Genomic DNA, 23,186 nt, shown 5'->3' on the forward strand with positions numbered 1-23,186 from the left:
ATCTTCTGAGAAGTGAGCTCTAGGCAGTGTGTCTGAATGCATGTGCATTCCCCATTGTAATATTTTCACATACTACTGCAAAGTATCATCCTACTGTGGGTAGGTTCCCACCCCTTAACTGAGTTTTCCACATCAAAATCTTGGTTTTATGTATTGTGTTGTTAATTTTCTTACCTATATGTTGATGTGGTTTATCAGTTTATGTTTTGGAGATTAATTTGTTGTGATCTGGTGAAGACTAATTCACCCCCCCTCTCAGTCTTCCTTCGTGATTGTTGCTAACAATAGGTACCTTTTATTTTACTAGACTTTAGAGGTTCATCAAGCTTATACTTAGGCTTCTTGCTGGGATGAGGTTTTTCAGATTGTTCAACTACAACTCTAGGCTTTTTGCTTGGCTGACCTTCACCAGATTGTGGCTTCCTTACTACCCTGGTAATGGTAGTAGTCCTCTTCACTTATCGTGTTGCTTCATCAAACTTTGTTTCTTCATTAGTAGTGTCTGCCACATAAACTCTCTCAAGCTTCCCTTTTTTCCTCTTCTTTGCTCCACCAGATGAATTGGTTTAAGGTTTAGGTGGACATACATGCTTCTATGCACCGAAGGAAGGTGCTGACTTTGTTTGCCTTGGCTTCAGAGGAGTAGAGGAATTTTTAGTCTTCTTGGGTTGGACCATAACCTCCTCCTTCAATATATTCTACTCTTTGGCCCTATGGACAACTTCCTTTGTTATACCCATGTTTTCAACGAGCTGTTCTACTTGTTTCCTTACTCTCTTTTGCATACTAGGCTTGGTAAATTGAGAATGCAAGATTAAAATTTTCTCTTTATAGGTACCAATTTTTTCTTCCTTCTCATCCACCGGCTTTCTCAAAATATTTTGAGCATACATGTCCAAAGTATTAGCATCAACTTCATACCCCATGGGCATGACCCGTATTGTTCTTGGTTCAACCACTTCCATTAGACATTGATCAATTTCCACCATAAGGCATATGGTATCCTCATACTTCTCTACAATATCCTTCGGGATCCTTTCCCTAATATGCATCATGCCTTGGAAGGATTTAAAATATCCCCACAAAATAACTTTTTGTGCTTGTCCATCTCCCAATCCTTGCAAATCTTCCTTAATCTGCACTGCCATCAGTTTATCATATGCCCATTGAATTTTGCCTATACCAGGAATCTCATTCATGAAATAGAAATCCAAACATACAACCAAGGTGCTAAAATTAAAGACATCCTTCTTATCTTGTTTAATCTTCTTCAAGTTGTTTAGAAGCTCACTTAAAAGTACTCTACACAAGTCATACATCTTGTTCTCCTTTAGGATTTGATATGCTGCATAAATTGCAGTACCAGAGACTGAATTAGCTCTGCTAGATTGATATATCTTATATCATGTTACCATGGATGTGAATCTCACATCATACTCAATAATATCACTAATTGTCATTGATCTATTGTTATTTTGTGAACCGGTTACCTCTGTCATATTTGTGTTCTTTACATTTCTCGGACTAGGGAATTCACCACTTGCATTCAAACATGTTACCGCCTGGATAGAATTCTTGGTAATCTTGTATAGTTTATCTAGCCATATAAATTCATCATGTACCCTACTTAGAATATACCTAACCCATTTGGGTTCATCCTAAATAAAAAAGTTCACAAACTGAATGAAACCCTTATCCTACAAAGATTTGAAATCAGGTTTGAGATTGCCCATACCATCAATCATGTGCTTGGTGTAAAGTGATAGCATTTTTGCATTTCCAAGCTCCTCAATATTGCAATGAATATATGTCCTAATTTCCTCGACATGCAATACCCTGTACGAAACAGATGAGAATGCACCGTTCAAATCATCTTCCATTGATTTGTATGAATGCTTCTTGAATTGAGGCCTTACCCTATCTATTATCTCGACAACTAATAAAGTTGGCACACTAGAACCAAAAGATGCCATTATCGAAATCTAGGTTAAATAGCTTCAAACTCAGAGAATACCCTTTTGACTTCAACCGGATGCAAGAAATCTTCGTCGAATCCTCTTAAGCACTATTTTCACTGAACAAACTTCTTTGCCACACTCTTTTGTTCTTTCTCTTTGCATGCAATGTGAGAAATGAATGTTAAAATACCATTTTATCCTTTGAATACCCGACTTTAAGGTGTAATAAATGCTCAACCCTAAAGTCCTTTTAGATGCCTTGAAACTCATGCACATTGTACCGGACCATCAAATCAACATCGAGTATTCCAGATATCTTTCAAGATCATTTGCACAACCATCTACAATCATCTGCAACCATCTGTAGTCGGTTATAGATATCAGAAAGGGGGTTTTAAGGATCTGCATGAAAGGCTTCCCCCTAAGGCCAAATGCCTTAGTTATAAACAAAGATCCAACACTGAAATCAGGTGTGGACCCATTTGCTGCATTAAAGCTTCCTTCTTAACCCACATCTTATTGTGTTATTCTTTGATATTTTCAACCTTCTCTTTGCCCTTTTCATCTACTTTGTTCTTGCCTACCAGAGCATTCTTGCTCATATTCTTGCTTCTACAGTATTTTGCAATATGTCTGGATTTGTTACAGGCATAACAACAATATTGTTTCTCTGATTAGGCCTGAAATTGTCTTGATTTCCCTTTGATCTAAATTGGTTAGCAATATGTCCAAATCTTCCACAAGCATAGCATCTTACATTCCTCCTATTTACCATACTTTTGAATTCCACTAACTTATGACCATATTTACTGCAATTGAAACATTGATCGAAGAATGATGTAGTATTTTGATTAGCTCTATTTCTACATTGACTTTCCATATGACCAAATTTATTGCAAACAAAACATTTACCATAGAATTTATAAGTATTAGGCTGTCTTACCAGAGGTTTCTTGTTCTTCTAATGATTGCTTTGACCAGATCTAGAGCTTGCTCCTTTCTCAAATCCAAGTCCTCCCATGTCACCTTTATTCTTCTGACTTTGTAGCATTTCATCCAGCCTGGCTAAGCTAGCATTGAATTTTTCTTTGTACTCATTAGTAGTGGTAATTTCATCTCTCATAATTATGATCCATCTCTCAATATATTACTCAATATTCTTGGACTATATCGATTCAAGATTTAGTAGGTCATTTTCATGATTCAATCTGCAACATTCATCAGATCTATCCTTCAATGACTAAGTTAGACTTTGTTCATTCTTCTTCATGTCTTCAATCTCCTTTGTTAGCTTCATCACAATGGATTGTATTTTATTCTTCAGGACTACATTATCTCTAGCAAGTTTTTCACATTCATCTGTCTTGTCTTTCAGAACTTGATCATCAATGCTTTTCTCTTCTTTCTCCTTAAGTTTGGCCATCAAATCCTTTCTCTTCTCTCTAGATGTGTTCCCTTGTTCTTTCAATGATTCAATGAAATTTTTAGTAGCACTCAAATTTCTTATCATGTTACTTTCTTCTTTCCTTGTTGTATGTAGGTCTTCAAGTGCCACAATAAGTTGCTTCTACAAATCGGAGTCAATTGATTCAATCTCCCGGACCTTCCTCAAGTTGTTGGGCTTCCTCGGAGGAAATAGGTTCTAATACCAATTGTTGGAATCAATGAAAATTGAGAGGGGGGGTGAATCAGTGTTGAGCAATAAACAAATTTCTTAACCAGATTCTTTAACCACCGGATACAAATGAATAAAAATAAAGTGTGGAAACTGAATGCAAACAACCACAAAATCATAACATCGGAATTTTTACATGGAAACCCGAAAAGGGAAAAACCACGATGGAATTGGAACCCACAATATTATAATACTTTGATCAGGAGTATAATAATATTACAACAAGGGAATGCACATACATTCAGGCACACTTCCTAGACCTCACTGATCAATTACAAAAGAGGGCTATAACCTGGAGGAAGGCTCACTGCCTTACAAATAATTACAAATGATAACAAGAACATATAAAGTGGAGAATATCATATATATATGCCAAAAATTAGTTCCCATTAGGCGCAAAAGGTCTTCTTCAATTGTTTTGTTTCTTTTCTCTGTCATATAATGGAGCATAAAAACCTTCAATCACATACAAAAACTTCGCACAATCACTCATACAATATTACATACTCACATCTCATCATACCACACACCAAAATTCTCAAATGAATTGGTCTTATATATCTGCATCAACAAATTAAATACATGTCAGCTTCCAAAAACCACATAACACGCAACATGAAACATATAACATTAAGTCAGCTCAATCCGATTACAAATCCATATGTGGACCCAAACAAATTAATAATAGGCTTCACACATGTCGGCTCAACCACCTCGAACTCAAAACAAATCACCAAAATCATCTCAAAGATTCTGCACAACATGTTACGTGAAAATGACTTTGTTCTTCCTGAATTATCGGATACCAGATCTTCTATGTTGCACAAGAGTCAATACCAGAGGCTAGGATCGTGAAACAAGTTGCTTCTAACATTCAATCAACTACCTCTATCACCGCAACCAAAACTATGAAACAAAAATGGAGATATGTACAATGTACTCATATTCTACCGCATATTGTTTTCCACCTTCCAGATGAGCATAAATAAATAACAAGCTTCTCAAACTTCCGGTAGATTAATTCTACATATACCAGATGTGATATCTCATCTGCCCATATACCAGATGTGATATCTGATCCGAGTTGTCATCAATGGCAACCTCAGAACAATCCTTATGCACAAATCTCTACTGGTATAGTGTCTCTTGCCAATAGTTGCTTCTTTCCATATGCCTTCACATTGGAGTTAGCTCTAAAAATACGAAGAATATGATGGTGGAAAGGAGTGTTATAGAGATGAAACATATGAAAATTATTGTTCATTGAAGATTTTTTGTTATTATTTATTAATGAATGAGTGAAGAGGATCAATGTGTAAGGAAACTTGCAGCCATCTTTATGAAAATTTCCACATAACTCATTATATATTTCAACCAAATCGACACATAGAAGCCATATGCAAAGAATAGACAACATATCCATGAAAATGTGACACAAGATACATCTTGGGAAAACCCTCATGAGGGAAAAACCCAACCTCCAAAAGCATCATACACCATGTATTATCAATAATGCGTCCATTACAATACAACTATTGAAAGCCTTCAAAAACCCACCCATAACCAAGAACTCCATGTGACCAAGCATGAATCCACACATCCCATGCCATTCTTCCTCCTTCACAAATGCTAACCTGGATAATTGACCAACCCAAACAACTACCCTTGTGGTTGCTTTTATAAACACAAGCTCCCATAAAACCACCAAGTGGTATTAAATCAAAACCATGTGCCCAAAACCATGTGACAATAAAATATAATATTTTTCCTACCTACCCTTGACCCACATTTAATATTGGGTACTTCATCACAATTACATTTCTCAATATTAAATAAATACAATATAATAATAGTAATGTGTCAATTGTTGGCTTGATGATGATGGTTGAGTTGTAATTGATGACTGTATTGTGTTGTCATTGATGGCAACCATGTTTTGTCAGCCATTTGAGTCATTTAGACCAACCGGTAGAGGAAACAGTTAAATAGTGAACCGGTAAACATGATAGCAAACAGGTAAACAGGGACAATGATATGATCAAGCGACCGGTATAGACGATCAGTGAAGAGTTAAGTGTTGTTGTTTGAAATATATGTTCATGACATTGGCATGAGTCTATGACTGGTACCACATCAAAAAATTCAAAGTTTGGAGTGAGTTGTGATGTACTAAGTAGTCAATCAAGAAGAACAGTTAACCGGTAGAGCACAAACACTTAGATCGATAAACCGATAGACAATGTTTTATTTTTGTTTGTGGCCGACATAAATAAAGCATGTTGAGAAAGATTGAGTAGATACATTGAACCTAGGAAATTGTTCCATGGTTGTTTGTCGACTTAGTAGAGCTGTTTATAAAAGGATGAATATTGTGTGATGATGTATCAGATGAAGGATCTAGAATCAAAGTTTGATTGTGTGGTGAAAGGTGAAGCTCTGTATTGATGTCTAGTCAATGTTTGAAGCAGAACTAAAGCATATCTTATTAGGCACAAAGGTGCTATATGTAGATCAACTACCTGTTGTTTCCTAATAGTTGCAACAGTCTAAATCCCTTAACCGGGTAGGTCCTAACAGGCCTGAATGTGTAAATCCCTTAACTGAGTAGCTCATTAAGTTGAGTTTAAATCCCCCAACAAGGTTAATCCTAACAAGGTAAAGCTCCTAACAGGGCTAAGTTGTAAATCCCTTGACCGGGTGACTCCTAACAGGGTTTGCTCTTAACCGGGCATTGTTGTAAAGATCCTAACTGGGTTAGCCCTTTAACAGGGCGCATTCCGAAAGAGTGCAAATTTTGTGGGTACAAATTCCCACCATGGTTTTTCCCATTTGGGTTTCCACGTAAAAAATATTGTGTCATGTGGTGCATATTTTATTGGGTATTAGCTTATGTGATTATTTTCCTTGCATGCTTGTTAAGTTTCAATTTGTTAAAAGTGGTGATCATATTTGTGTTATTCTTCTTGCTTGCAATGATTCATCCCCCCCCCCCCCCCTCTTAGTGTGTTGTAAGTTTATCAATTGGTATCAGAGCCTAATTCCCTTAAGGCTTAACCGCTTGGGAAGGATCCTTAAGGCTATCATGGGAGACATGAGTTATAGGGAGCTTTCTAACTAGCTTGCAGAATCTGAAGAAGCCTTAGGTGAGTTAAGGGTCAAGTATAAAGCTTTCTTGGCTAAAAGGAGAGAGCTAGCTGAGCAGTTGTATGAACTTAGTGAAAATAGTTCATCTGAATAAGATAACATTGATGCATTGGTTAATGAGGTGGAAAAGTTGAATGATGATAAGTCAAATTTGAGAAGAGAGCTAGAAGCCCTAACCATCATGATGAGTCAAGAGTTGGAAGCCAGGAAGGCTGTTGAAGACAAAATCAGAGAGAAGGATGATGAGATCTTAAAGTCGAACTGAGAGATTGGTACTCTGCATCCACATATTCACGAGGAAAAAGAAGAAAAAGAAGAAACAAAGGTTGATCTAAACATGGCTATGTCTCTTAGAGAAAGTCTTATGAAAAAGAGTGAAGATCTTACTAAGGAGTTGGCTGATGCTAATGAGATATTGGCTAAATACAACAAGAGCTCTACTATGCTTGATGAGAAGATTCAGTCACAAAGGTAGAATGGAGATACACATGGCTTGGGATACACAACCTTTGAGAAAGGGGATCCTTCCGGTACCAAAGACATCATGCATGAAGGTAAATCTGCACCTAAGAACAAGAAAACCACTGGTAATAAATCCTACAGACCAGTATGCTTTGACTGTCATAAGGTAGGTCATACTGCTAATGTTTGTAGAAGTAGATCCAGTGATGTTAATGGTTATAGATCTAATACATATGATGGATATATACCTAGAACTTTTAATGGTTATTGCTATAATTGCAACAAGTATGGGCATAGAGTTGTTGAGTGTAGGTTTGGAATGAATAATCAAAGACCTTACATGAATATGAGGTTTGTTTATACTTGGAAGAGATCTTTTAATGATCAGAGAAACCCTAATTGGCAGAGACCTTATGTAAACCGGTCTAGTCCTTATGAAATTGAGTATAGACAGAATGTGACTTGTTCTATTTGTCATAACTATGGAAATATAGCTATGAATTGTAGAAGAATAACTGGTAGAGGCAATGTTGGACCCTGGAGAGTATCTAGAATGGCATGTTTTCATTGTCACAAATTGGGACACCTTGCAAAGTTTTACAGAGCAAGAATGAACCAACTGGTTGATCAGTTTGCTGACCGAAAAAGTAAGAAGAAGGTTGATGTTGAGGAAACCAGAGAAGAGATGAACAAGATCTGGAGAAAGAAGAGTGAGGCGAAACCATTGAAAGATGCCAATTCTTCACCTAGTGTGGAGAATCCATCACTGGTGAACTAAGCTGTTATAAAGCTTAGGGGGAGTTTATTGTCAGATCCATTTTCGGACCCCCTATATGGTGCGTAGTAAGTTAAATCTGCATATTCAGATGTAATTTGATGTTGAGTAATGATTTTGAGTTTAAAAAGCGGTAAGTTGGATGTGTTATGAACCGGTAACAAGTTTTAGGGTTGAACGGTGATTAGGGTAAGTTTAGTCGGTATTGCATTTAATGCAATTCATAAAGGCAAATAAAAGGTGTTTTTAGAGTTTCATTTCTCACCTTGCATTCTAGAGAGTAGATTTGCAAAGCAATTAAGGCAAAGAAGAGCATTTGACTATTGCCTTAGTGAAATTTGATAGCCGATTGTGAACGTTTGTAAATAAGTGAATCAGTGAAAGAGCGTTCAGACAGGAAACCCTAGTTGCGAAGAATTTGAAAGGTATTTATCTAAAGATCCAATCTGTGTTTGATTTTTTGCACTGCATATTGTTGATGTATCTGTAAGGCCTTGACCGGAGTTTAAGAGGCCTCCATAGAAGTTGACATAAACCGATCCTACTAGAGCCCTATCCAGCGTACCCTATGGTGTTTTGCATGTTGAAGATATTAGATCTTACATTCACTGCAAATTGGAGGATTTGGGGGCATTTGCTATTTACGATCAATACCAGAAACTGTGTGAATAGCAAGGATTTTTGAAAGATCAATTTAGGAGGTTACCGATAAAGGTTTTCATCATGCTTGGAACTTTCTTTATGATTTTGAAGAGGAGCATGTTAGATGTGTTTTGAGAAGAGTTCATGACCAATTTATATGGTTGGATAGATTGCACAAGATTACTAAGGAGGCTATTCATGTTGTCACTGGATTGTTTGCAACCGGTGAAGTTTCTAATTTAAGATCATTCCTGAAGGATGAAGTGATTTAATTGACTAACTCTAAATGGTATGGTCGTGCAATGACTGTGAACAATATTGATGATCCATAAGTAAAGTTTGAGTCTATGGTCATCAGTTACAGTTTACCACTCGAGCAAAATGAATAGCATTCCCGGAGCTGCTATCCATACAACTTATCGGATGTTGAAGGACAATATTGACTTTGATCTTGAAGAAGCTTTGAGAGCTAAATTGGTGTTGAATCTTGAATCTATCAAGAAGGACAAACGACAAAGATTCAAGTATGGTCAGTTGATCATTGGTTTTTTTTTTCTATTTTCATAACTTGTTTCCCAATATAGGTGAAATACAATGGTCTGATGATACACCGACATCCATGCATATCAAGATGCTTGGTAATAAGTTTACAAAGGTTATCTGGGATACTTTAAGGATTTCCAGAAGAAAATGCATGACAGAGAAAGGATGGCGACATAGGTGGTGAAAAGGTATGAGGACTCTATCTTTTTTATGGTTGATACTGATACCTGTCAGATGGAGGCTGTAGACCCAATGAATTCATTGGTTATGCTTATGGGGTATGAGGTAGGAGAAGATATCTTGATTATTTATGTTGAAGACCTCTTATCCAAACCGATAGATTCCAATGTATCTAGGTTTGGAACATTTAAAGATAAATCAATAGAGGTACATTTTGAGTTGGCTAAACTAGTAACAACCAAGAAGGGTAGAAAAGAAGCTGAGAAATTTGCAGTTAAACATGGATTTACAAAAGAGGCAATTGTAGAGGCTAGAGCTAAGTTTGAAGTGAGGAAGGTTGAATCCTCTAGTGCCCCAACCGATACCAACACTGGTAGACAAACAAGGAGTAAAATGGTGAAGGAGAAGCCCCCTCCTACTCCTAAGATCCAGATTAGAAGGAAACCTAAGGAAGATAAGCCTGAAGCATCCAAGGTGAAAGAAGTATACAGGAAAAGGAAGAAACAACAAGCACAAAGGACACTTGAAACTGTTGAGGAAGAATAAACTAAATTTGAAGGTGGACAAAAAGAATTAAGAGCCAGTGGGAAGAAATCCAAAGTGGTTGGATCTCCTACTGTGAAATCTGTGAAACCACTGGTAAGTAAACTCACTTTACTTGAAGGATTTTGGAGAAAATAAGAAAGTATGGTATTTTGACTGATGTAAAGAGACATTATAAAAATTTTGGTGAAGATGAGACAATAAAAATAGAAGATACTATTGTTTGGTTCATGAATAAGTATAGTAAAGCATTGATAGAATTACAAGGCTTGATTCTTGATTCTTTGTAAAATAAATTGGAGGCAAGATGGAAAACTGCTATAAAGTAGGACAAAGAATTGATAGAATTTGTATTGATGCATCTACAACCGAAAACCTCTAGGGAAGATATTCAAGAAATTATCTCTAAGTCAAGGGCATTATTTCTTACAAAGAAAAGGTTGACAAGATTGTTAATTGGTGAATCTTAGTCTGTACATGTTGAAACTGAGCAAAATTTGAAGAAGTTTTTAGGACTTATTCCTAAATAAGATGAGGAACTAGAGAGATTAAAGGGAGAATATTTCCCTGACAATTTGAACATTGATGACATTATACAGGATGAGATTGTTTTTGCTGACACAAGCACTAAGAAAGATCCAATCATTATTCCTGATGAAGAGATTGTGTTATCAGGAGCTACTTCAACCGGTACAGGTGAAAAAAACACAAAAGAAGAGAATAAAGATGAAGAAAACACTGATGAAGAAATGATTGAGCCATTGGTGAATGATAATGTACAAAACACTGAGCAACCAGAACAGTAAGATACACAAGAGCCATCGATAGTTACATAAACATAAGATGTTGAAACTACTGCACCACGGGTGAAGGACAAGGAGAAGGAAGAGGAGAAAGTTGAAGAGAAAGGAGAGGAGCATGAGAAGGACACAGAGAAACAAAAGGAGGAAGAAAAACAGAAGGAAGAGCAAGAACAAAAAGTGACTCCCCAGTCACTTAAATCAAAGAAAATTGTTGATGATAATGAGGAGGATGACATTGTATCTATACAAGGACCGATTAACATGGACATGTTGAGTCCAACGGAGCTGATGGAGATTGCATCTGCCATGCAATCTAAGGCACAAAAGAAGATTATGAAGGCTCGGAGAAAAGAAGCACACACTATTCAAAATGTTGTTGATATTCTATCTAGTATATTACCAGAGACTGATATAGACAGTCTTTCTAATCCTATTGACAAACTGGAGCAACTGGTCACAACAACATGAGATCAAATGAAAATCTTGAAGGAAGCTACAATTAAGAATGTGGAAAAGGAATATGAGAAGAGAATAATTGAACAATTGATGAAGGCTATTGACAGAGATAGGGTGGGTCTTACTGAACATAGACCTAATAAAGGAAGCTTTATAGACTGGAGATAAAATCCTTTCCACTGTTGCAAACTTTTCATTATTTTGTGACGATCTTGAGAAGAAGAGGTAGGAAGCTCAACATGAGCTAAAAGTTTTGAGTGAATTATTTAACCCCTCAAATGATTCAACAATCAATTTTGGTAGATCGGTAATTGCATTACAATAGAGGCTTAAGGCTTATGAGGCTGAGCAGGTGAAAATGACAACTTCACTGCAGGAGTTGCAGACATTATTAGTCCCTAAGATAGAGATTTTGCAAAGAGGCTACAAGGAGACTCAAGAAATTTTGGCTACACCAGAGATGAGCACACTTGATGCCATGGAGGAGGTTGCATCTTAGATCCAGACATATATTGAGATCACAGGGACACTTTTGGAGACTTGGCACAATGATTTGACACTTTTGAAGTCTAGTTTTGCAGATGTATTTCATAAGATGACATTGTAAAACATTTTGAACTCCTATATATTTGGTAATACAAATTTTGATATATATTGCATTTATCTTTTCATGTATTTGCTTACCTTTGTCATTGTTGTCAAAGGGGGAGTAATAGTATGAGTCAAAATTTTGTAATACAATCCCATAGGAGCCTATCCAACTAAGAAAGATGAGACTGCTCATGAGACAAACGCTCACAAAAGACATCAAAGGTAGGCATGGTGAAATGAGCACCCAAGCCATCCATGGTGGAGTAGAAAGCAGAAGCAAAAAATAGAAAGTGACCCCGAAGATTTGAAAGAATCAAGTGAATGCACTCTGTGTCTATCTTGATCTTGCCACATCCCTGAAGAACAGATCTAGTAGTCTTGAACTTGTTCAAAAATCCTCAATGGTGGGAAAGGAATCAGGTGACAAAGAAACCAACTCTGCCTCAATTTTTAATGCCTGAATCTCATTAATCCTCTCGAAGAGAGACTCAAACTTCAACCACATAGCCTGAGCAATGAGTAACTCATCAAGGTGAAACAGAAGACCGTCGAAGACATGCAAAGAGAGCAAACCCATGGCCTCATCCATCTTGTTTCTGTGCTGAAGAAGTTCATAAGGACGTTGCAATATAGGTTGAACCTCATCCAAATAAGACCACAACCCTCGTGCCTAGAGAAGCCTCATGATGTGGGGCTTCCAAGTGTGATAGTTGTGTGAAGTCAACAACTTAACTGAAGGATCTGCCATGAAAACAAAACTCTGCACTTGCACCTGCTTGTTGGTTTTTTTATTATGTGATCTTTCTAAATAGACAAAAGATGCAGAAGGGTTTGTTTGTTTTGAGAGTTTTGGTGTTCTTTATTTCTGATATAAATGATAAAAAGTGAGAAAAAACACCCTCCCACAATAGATAAATCCAAACCCTAGTACATACTGATGAGAAGGAAGTAGTGCATAAGCAAAACAAATTCAAACTGATATCTCATGTACCTGATGAAAATTATGAGAAAAATATCACATATCTAAATAGAGCATGCTAAGAGCTTTCCAACGCCTATTCGTTTTTGAAAAACGGAGTCCGTTTGCCCAATCTACGACCCCAAAAGTGCAAAAAAGAGGCCCGACTTTGACTGGAACAAAGTACAGTCAAATAGTAGATTCAAAAAAAAATCTAACACCATGAGGTCCAACTTGGAACCAAATTTCCAACACCTATTTGTTTTCCAAAAAATGACTCCGGATGCTCAAGATATGGCCAAAAAATGAACCCCCCCTCAAAAAGGCAAGAGGGTGGTGGTCTGATGGTGAAACCAGGAGGTGGTGGCGTACGAGCGGTGCTTCGGGGAGGAGTGGCAGAGTGGCGGGGCTGCGGAGGAGGTGGTCGAGCAGCGGCAGTGGTGGGGTCGAGCAGTGGCGAAGCTGGTGAGGCGGGGCGGCGGTGGCGGGGTCAGGCGGCGACAGAGCTAGCCGACGGGGTTGGCGGGGGGCCGACGGGTGGCAGGAGGGCTGGTGGGGCAGGGCTGGGGCCGAAGGGCGGGGCTGATAGGGATCTGGATTGACAGGTCCGGTCTTCCATACGACTGTCAGACTGTCAGGTATGGACCCTACGAAAACCAAAAAAAAAAATTATTTTTTAATTTTTTTTGAAACCCTTTTCGCCTTTGATTTTTTGATTTTTTTAATTAAAAAAATAAAAAAATCAGCCTGTATGCCGTAAAAAGGCAAGATTTTTTTCTCGATTTGCGTGCTAGGGCCGTACGACTTGGTTTTGGAGAAAAATTACCCTCAGATGCTCAGGAGTCAAAACTAGGCAAGTTTTATATGACTATAGGGGTTTTTGGTACTTCTGAGCACGATGGTGAGGTCCGTTTAGGCCCAAAGTGCTAAGAAAAAAAGGCCTATCCCTAAGTACAAAAAAAAACTTCCTGAAACCCCAGATCTACTTCCAACACAAAAATTCTCAAAACAAGAATAGATAGTTGCAGATCTGAAGCTCTGATACCATGAAGAAGTTGAGGAAATACAACTTCAGAGATCCCAAGAACACCTGGATGGAAATACCTGTCACAAGAGAATAATGGAGTCACATAAAGCAAAAAAGCATAAATGCTCTGAAGAAGAAGATTATCATTTAGAAAGGGAATCGATTTAATGAACAAGTACAATACAGTCCTTATAAAAGGATAATAGAAACCCTAAAGATATTCAACCCTAAAGAAAACCTAAAGGGATAATATGTATTTTTATTAAATACCTACAATATTTATTAAATGCCTAAGTTTAGCTTAAGCGTAGAGTTTAATAGACTAATAATTAAATAAATAATTATTAGCTAATACAAGATAACTCTAACAAGTAGTATGAGTCAAAATTTTGTAATAGCATGCAATTGCTAAGGGGGAGTCATGTTATATATTTGAGTCATGAGACATAATTTTTGTAATGTGACACTTAGACAAAAAATTTCCTAAGTGTTGCCATCAATACCAAAGGGGGAGATTGTTAACTTGATGCTAATGTTTGAGCTGTAATTGTTGAATTGTATTGTGTTGTCATTGATGGCATCCATGTTTTGTCAGTCATATGATTCATTTAGACCAACTGGTAGAGGAAACAGTGAACCTGTAAACAGGACAACAAACCGATAAACAGGGACAGTGCTACGATCAAGCGACCGATACAGACGATCGGTGAAGAGTTAAGTGTTGCGGTTTAAAATGTATGTTCATGACATTGGCAGGAGTCTATGACCGGTGCCGCATCAACAAATTTGAAGTTTGGAGCAAGTTATGATGTACTAAGCAGTCAATCAAGAAGAACAGTTAACCAGTAGAGCAGAGGCACTTAGATTGATAAACTCGTAGACTTAATGTTTTATTTTTGTTTGTGGCCGACATAAGTAAAGCACATTGAGCAAGATTGACTAGATACATTGAACCTAGGAAATTGTTCCATGGTTGTTTGCCGACTTAGCAGAGCTATTTATAAAAGGATGAATATTGTGTGATGATGTATCAGATGAAGGATCTAGAATGAGAGTTTGATTGTGCAGTGAAAGGTGAAGCTCTGTATTGATGTCTAGTCGATGTTTGAAGCAAAAATAAAGCATATATTATCAGGCACAAAGGTGCTATATGTAGATCAACTACTTGTTGTTTCCTAATAGTTGCAACAATCTAAATCCCTTAACCAGGTAGGTCCTAATAGGCTCGAATGTGTAAATCTCTTAATCAGGTAGCTCATTAATTTGAGTTTAAATCCTCTAGCGAGGTTACTCCTAACAACGTAAAGCTCCTAATAGGGTAAAGCTCCTAACATGGATAAGTTGTAAATCCCTTGACCGGGTGACTCCTAACAGGGTCTGCTCTTAACCGAGCATTGTTGTAAAGCTCCTAACCGAGCTAGGCCTTTAACAGGGCACATTCTGAAAGAGTGCAAATTTTGTGGGTACCAATTCCCACTGTGGTTTTTCCCATTTGGGTTTCCACATGAAAAATATTGTGTCATGTGGTGCATGTTTTATTGGGTGTTAACTTATGTGATTATTTTCCTTGCATGCTTGTTAAGTTTCAAGTTGTTAAAAGTGGTGATTAGATTTGTGTTATTGTTTTTGTTTTCACTTATTCACCCCCCCCTCTCAATGCCTTATAAGTTTATCATCAATACAACTCATCAAGTGGTTACAAGAATATTCCAAGGGAATCTCTACAAGTTGCATGTCCATCTAGGTGATCCTAGGTGCAACAATACAATATGATATTACAATATAATTCCATGTCCATCTCACATAATAATAAAATAATACAAAAATGAAACATTATCATGCAAGGTATACAAAACCATTTTCCCAACACAATGGTGTATTACATATCCCTATTTTTCCACATAACCTACTTTTGTAAGTAAACTTGATGATTTGGATATGTAGGTTGTATTCTCAAATGGAGCCTAGTGTAAGATGTTGAGAAAGGCTATGATGTTTACTAAGGGTGTTTGCATATGTACTCTATTTTAGCTATATGCATGCATAGTTATGTGTAATGCATTTTCTATTTTTGTAGTAAAAATATATACAAAAAATACATCCTCATTCTTGGAACTAGTAACAAAGATAATTACTAAAACTACTTTTAGTGGTCATGTTTTAATCTGGAGTCTCAACCACTAGCTAAGAAGATACCATCTTTGACACAAGAGGATGAGATACATAGTTGCGAAGGGTTTGAGGGGCTTGGTGAATTAAAAATCTTGTTGAGAGGTTAAATGATTGTAATCTTAAATTTGATTTATGCGAGAATTGCATATATGAAAAATAGAAGTTTGCATTCAATTTTAGTCTAGTTTTCATAAATCATATAAGACAATAGTCTTAATCCATTATGATGTATTTGGACTTGTTAACGTTACTTTGATTTATAAATCTATGTATTATGTATATTTTATTGATAACTATAATTGAAGAACATGGGTATATTTACTTCAAACTAAATTTAAAATCTTTAGTTATTTTAAAGAGTTTAAGGCTCTTGTAGATTATCAAACTAGCTAGAAGATTAAAATTTTGACGTTTTACAAAACTAATGTTTTATTTAGTAGTTTTGGAAATATTTTATGTTTCATAGAATAAATGAGCATAAGATATTTTGTTATGTACCCATTAGAATGTATTTTTAGAGAGGGATAAGAATATGCTTAGTAAATTTGTCTTGGAATAAACATTTTAGGTAGAGGTAGTTGCCATAACTTGTTACTTGGTGAATAGGTCTCATACATCAACTCTTGTCGAGAAAATACATATGAAGGTGTGGTTAAGGAAAATATCTTCATTGATACATCTTCAAGTCTTTGGTAGCAAGGCATGTGCACATATGCCTAGGGAGAGGCGGTCTAGGTTGGAGAACATGGTTGTAAAATGTATCTTCATTGACTATAATGTTGGTATGAAAGGGTATAATATAGGGATCATGTGGCTAAAAAGAAAATTGTATAGTAGAAGTGTTAAATTTAGAGAAGTTACACCTTCTTCCATAAGATCATAGTCATAGAATGAATTACAAGGCATAGATGTCCTTCATTGGATCTCCTCCCTTGACTGGGTCAAGTTGCAGTCAAGGTAGGAAGATCCAATGAAGGACATCCTCGCCTTGCAGCTCATAACATAAAACTCCATACAATATACCAACTTAACACAAAACACCATGCAAGATATTAGCAACCGGTAACAGTTAACAAGGTTTAACCGGTAAGCATCCTTAACCGATAGAAGCAACACACAATATAACTGGTAACAAATAAATCCATCATTACAATCATTCAAAGATTTACATAAGCCTTAAGCGGCTACACATGCTGGACCGTAGCCCAGGATTACAAAACAATCCATGCAACACAAATCTAAGATCCGTAGATCTTCTGCTCGATAAATAGATCTCCGGTAACAGTTTGCACTGATCAAGACTTCAATCCCCCCGAACCAGAATCTCTTCGGAAACTACATCTTCACTTGATCTCTTCTTTCTCGGACCTTTGTCCTCCGTCTTGAAATGGATCACTAAACTTCCCCTTTATACCATTCGCAAGAATAACAACTCAATCAAGTCGGCCAAAGACCAACTAGTTCATGATGAAACATGCAAATGATAACACGTTGGACCAAATCACCAAGAACAACTTCCAAGTGCATAAAACTTCACACGGTCCTCCGGGAACATCAGACAAGGCCCAAAACAACATTGCTCCACAATTCGTAAGTTATGAAAATCACTCGCAACCCGATTCCATACACTGCAAAACTGACCGGTAAGAGCACACCAATACCAGGCCAATACTGGGATCGATGTCTCACCAAGATCAAATCCAAGGTGCTAGTTTGAACTAGACTTCGGTGCTTCTGCATCATAGAAGGATGAAAAGAAAGATGCGGTTCAAGTACCCCTAAATACTGAGAGGGTTTAACTAGAAGTCCATGAAGAACCTAAAGAGAAGGATAATATTGATAAAGGTGTCTCGACCTTGCTCACAATAAAGGATACTGTTAGGAAACTCCTTGATGCCTAACACATAGATCTCTTTGTGTTTTATAGCTAGAAAAAGGGGCTTCACTTAGTGAAACTGGGTTATAGCATGTGCGTTCATGGCATATTAAAGAATCCCCCTATTTTCAAAAAATATTGCCCTAAACTCCTTTTTTGTCACCCCCTCCCAATACATAGCCTGAATTAAAAGCCCCCCTATTTTCACCAAATATTGTATTTTTTCATAGTCGGAATTAAACCCCCCTGTTTTCACCGATAGGCAATATATTTTACCCATTTTTTGGGGGATATAAAACCCCCCAATATGAATGCATGTTATATAATATTGCCTAGTCAATGAAGCCGTCGTGGTTACAACCTCCAAAAATTGGGCCTTCCACATTAGACATGTAAAAATATCCATGACAAATAAAAGAGCTATACGAGGGAGTTACACTTGTTGACTAACTTATGATGTGTGTTATGACACATCATACTTGAAATATTTGAAATAAATAATGGAGCCAAAATGAAGCACCTAAGTTAGTCAGTTGATTATGAAAAGATTATGGTAGGTGGATGAAATATGTTATATTTTAACTTGTGGACTCATCTTGGGAACTGTGAATTGAATTTTTAACTAGGGATTGGGGTACATATTTTGGGTGCTTTAACTTATGGTTACCTATTTATCATTTCATAGTTTCATTTATAACTTCCCCTGTTTATTAGATACTTGAGTTTGAGGTTTTGATAGTTATTTTTAAGGTACTATTACTTTTCTAGATTTAATCCAGATCTCTAGTTGGTGATGCTCTTATAAATGATTAGTCTTTGTAAGTGTATTGTAACTTTTGATTAGTGAATAATACATTGAGTTGCTTTGGAGTGTGGGATTTTCCTCTCTAAAGTTTTTTTTCTAGTGTACCACAGGAACACGTCCCCCCTTTTCGCCTTGTTTCTAGGATGGGGATGCCCTTGGGATGCAAGGACAAAGTGGAGACCTCCTGTCGTTGAACAACCATAACCGTTGAGAAATCACCAAGGTGATAGGGATGTCCTAGGAGCCCCCTTGCCATATTAGGGACTCTCAAGAGTCTCCCATAGCTCCCACTTACAAAACATCGCACTAAAGCAAAAAATAATGAAAAAGTTGTAAAAATGGAATCCTTGTCTTCAAGTTAGTCTCATTCTATTCATCAAAATATATACATAAAATATAATTTAAGTACAAGTCAATACTTTAAGTTATATTTCATGTATAGATTGGCAGTATGTTTGAGAGTGGTTTAAGATCTCTAGGAGTTATAATGCAAATTCTAGGCTTTAGAATATTTATAAATTTTTAGACTTAGTCAAATTTCAATAATCAACAAGCTAATATCAACATTCTCTCACTCTCTCTATCTCATTTTCTTTATCTCTCCCAAACTCCAGATCTATCTTTCTCCCTATCACTCTTCCTCTCTCCCGTCCATCTACTTCTCTCTATCTAACTCTCTTCTCTCCCCCCCAAGATCTAGACCTATCTCTTTATATATCTCTCTCTTACCATAAACCCCCACATAGGGTGCTACCTTCAACCTCATTTTGGTGTTGTTCCCAAACCCCCATAAAACTATAAGTCTAAGAAATTAATAGGCCAATGATGAACCGTGATCATACAAATCTACATAATACATATCCCTTGTTGTAAATTTCTACATATTCATAGTCAAAACCACAATCAAGACCCTTGCAAGGGGCACTGCCCCTTGACCCCAAACCTCCACCCACAATTCTTATTGTTTATGCAATCATTTCCATGTTTTTTAATGTTTATTAGTTTAAAACTTTAAATTTCACTTAGTATGACAAAGTTTCATTTGCAATTCTTATACTTATTATTGGTTTGCACTTTGCTCCCAAAGTTACAAAACTCTATCCACCATTGTTAATGTTCAAATTTTAAATTTTCAATTCAATCATTTTCATGTTTTTAATGTTTATTAGTGTAAACTTTACATTGTGTGGCAAAGTTTCATTTACAGTTCTTATACTCATTCCTTACGTATCTTGTTATAACTAGATTTTCAAGTACTATATGTATATCAGCATCGCACCCCCACTGTCATCCCCTCATCATCCCCCTATTGTCGTCTCCTTGTCGACCCCCACTCCCCTGTCCCCAAACTTAGTCCCTTGGTCCCCTGATCCCCCCGTCAAGAAACTCTATGGAACATTGATTGTTTCCCATGTAAATCATTATGCTACATGGTATATTGATTTTATGTTTATTTCCTTATACTGTATGATTAATGTAATTTTTTGCTCATACCTCTTCTCACGAATTAGTGTAGGAATTGTATTTTGTACCTTTGCTTCCTTTTAAGATTCAAATATGACATGTACACATTTTCAACCTCGAAGCTCAAAAAGGAAGGACTTTGGACTTCATAGTCATTATTACATGTATTTATCTTTGAGTTTAAAACTTTGAGATGAAAGTTTTTTGGTGTTCAAGGTCAATTAACAAGCCTACATAGTTATAAATTTTAGGGTGAAACCTAATTTTCTAATTATTGAATAAGATTAGAAAGAAAAAAATAAGTATAATTTAACAAATGAATATAAGAATAGGATTTACATATGAATTTGAATAATAAACAATGAGCACACAAGCTGAACTACATTTTTATTTCTTGATCAACGTCACCCATTAATCATGAAATAAAATTATAATATCATATAAAAAAATGGATCAATAATTGAGAATGGATTAACAAAAATGCAAAATTGAAGCCATACAAGTTCTAATTCATAAAAAAGTATGGAAGAGAAACAAAGAAGAAAAACTTGAAAAAGTGTCAAATCCCAAACATGCCTAGATAAACTACTCAAATTTGAAATGTGAATGGTTGAAAAAGATTGAACAAGCTAAAAACAATTCAAATTCACACAATGAAATGTAGAATAAAACAAATAAGGGGAGATGAAGGGCTTGAGGTTTTAATATTGATCCACACATTTAAACATTAATACCCACCAACCTGGGGTTTTGGGTTTGAATAAGGATTTGCAATATTTACATCTTTGACTAGAAAATCTAAAGCAACAAAATTTTAGGTTTCAAAGTTTTGTGGGAAAATTACATGTACATTTAAATTGGAGCATGAAGTCTAATTTACAAGAAGTTGGGGTTCAATAATTGATATGATAAATGCTCAAGGTTCAGTGTCCAAACATGAATATTTACATGTGAACGGAATGTGAGTGATCAAGTTCCAAAACATTTTTCGAACTTGCAAAAATATAATCAAAGTTTAAAATTTGACGAAAAGCAAGTTTGATTTTAGGATTATTATTTTTTATTTTTATGAAACTCAAAATTTACACTTGCTATCAAGTTCATGAATATTGAGATATTTCAACAAGTTTACTTCAACACATTTGCAATTTTTTTAGATCTTAAACAAATGAAATCAACATCGAATCAAACAAAATGAAAATAACGCACTCTGAACATGACATTGCTAGATCAAAATACAAAAGTCAAATAAAAATAAAAATAAAAATAGAATAAAATGAGAGTCCCCAATTTTGGAAAAGTAAGATTGTGTTGCAGACCACTACTATGTGTAATATAAGATTTTCAAGAAAACACTTTGTTTCTCACATTGAACATCTCCAAAACTTGCAAAATAAAATATGCATCAAAGGCATGTCCAAAAAATGAGAATATCTTTTGCTTTTGATTGTGTTTGTAGACATCTTCATGATAGAAAAAATCTCTATTATTTTTTTCCCTAGGTTGAATACATTATATTAGTATAATTTTTTTCTTATTTGATTGATCTAGGGACTTAATTTTTTTTTGCCTTAAAAAGATTGGTGTGGATTGAGAGGGAGTCCATTTTTCTATAATTGAAATTTGTATTAAATGCCATTCATACATCATTTGACTAGCCTTATGTTATTTAGACTACATTTATTGGTAGTCAAGGTTTCAAAAAATGAAATTTATTAGACATAATTTGTAGAAAAAAAGATATATTAGAAATCAAGATTTTATATATGACAAAGTGGGAACATATATTGAACATTAAAAAACTACTGCATGTTTCATTTAGAACCAAAAGTTATATAATATCACATTTTTTAAATTATTATACATATTTAATTTGAAATACTCAATATGATATTGACAATAATGTTATATGCTTTTGAACAAAAGAGTTGCATACAATATAGAAAGTACAATTATTTAATATAATGACAAAAATATAATATTTTAATACATATCTTTATCTACAATGAATTATATTAACTTATATCCAACATGAAACTTGAATTAGTTTTTTTTAATAAAACAAATAATATTCTCAAGTGAAATTAAACTAAAACAATTAATTAGATGTTAGCCACTAATATTCTATTATACCTTTATTAATATTTTTCATATTTAAATAATAACGAGACTGTACTTTATTATTAAAGAAATCCTAATATAAAATATAAACACTATTAAATCCTTTTCCCTCCACTTTCAAAATTTCCCTGGAGTAATATAAAAATGCCCATCCGCAGTTAAAAAATTACAGTGGAGTCTGTCCATCTCTTGAAGAGCCCACAAAATAGTCAGAAACGACAATATAAAATGTGTGTACACCTCTGAAACTTTATGTAAGCCTGCAAATTAGGTACATACTTTGTCGATTTTCTTCAAAAAGAAAAAGTTTTAAAGCCTGCACAATATGTACATAATTTTGTCGATCTTGCCCGTGTGTTTATTTAACACGTTTCTGGGAACATCTGTTGCTTCAATGAATTTAATACAAATAGACGAACTTAAAAATAATTACAGAGCATTGAACATTGTTGACCTTTGGGAGAAGGTTGGGGTAGATGCTAAAATTAAAATCGGCATATGCCCTATGAAAAATGCTGTGCACACACGGAATTGGTACAGTGCAGTAAATGTTCAATGATGGCCACTGAAATAAATGTGACAATTTCTATTGTTTGCCAAGATTAAAGAAAAAACTAAGGAAACAGCGAAGCATGGCTCTCAGCAATTTATTTTCTCATTCTTCACCCAAAACTAAATTTAATGGCAGTGTTGAACAAGGCCTGCGATCTTATAAGAAACTCAAATACTCTTCTTCTTCGCTTATTTGTGTGCGATGCCACTGCTCTACGACTTCCTTTTCCACCCAACTAGAAATTCGCACAGGTACCCCATTTTTTCTTTGGCAATGTTAATGAGATCTGTGGTTGTAGTTGCAGTACAAGATTTTTAAGATGAATTTCTGTATCATTGTTCTCATCATTTTCTGGTAGCAATAACATTTTCTAAAGTTCATTGTGGGTATTGTTTTCCAACATTTGTGGACACACTTGCATCAATAATCTTTTTCCTC

General features: G+C 35.7%; 2 protein-coding genes across 4 annotated transcripts in view; both read left to right on the forward strand.

The window, feature by feature from the left end:
* Window positions 1-9,037: 9,037 nt before the first annotated feature.
* On the forward strand, window positions 9,038-11,193 carry LOC131876772 (uncharacterized). Its single transcript, XM_059222249.1, has 5 exons — window positions 9,038-9,185; window positions 9,241-9,311; window positions 9,434-9,853; window positions 10,522-10,686; window positions 10,795-11,193. Exons 1-5 carry the CDS (start codon window positions 9,038-9,040, stop codon window positions 11,191-11,193), a joined length of 1,203 nt encoding a protein of 400 aa, XP_059078232.1.
* Window positions 11,194-22,343: 11,150 nt separating this feature from the next.
* The window catches only part of LOC131033204 (ATP phosphoribosyltransferase 2, chloroplastic), a 115,933-nt gene continuing 115,090 nt past the window's right edge, over window positions 22,344-23,186 (forward strand). The window contains exon 1 of one of the 3 annotated variants that reach the window (XM_057964364.2): window positions 22,344-22,466. Coding sequence is in view for 2 of the 3 variants with exons in the window: in XM_057964362.2 (XP_057820345.2) it covers window positions 22,828-22,999 (172 nt within the window). In the remaining variant the exon portion in view is untranslated. Of the gene's footprint in view, window positions 22,467-22,554; window positions 23,000-23,186 lie in introns of those variants that run through there. The other 2 variants (XM_057964362.2, XM_057964363.2) reach the window with 2 other exon arrangements.

Source organism: Cryptomeria japonica, chromosome 6 (genome assembly GCF_030272615.1).
Source record: "Cryptomeria japonica chromosome 6, Sugi_1.0, whole genome shotgun sequence".
NCBI classification, from domain to species: Eukaryota; Viridiplantae; Streptophyta; class Pinopsida; order Cupressales; family Cupressaceae; genus Cryptomeria; species Cryptomeria japonica.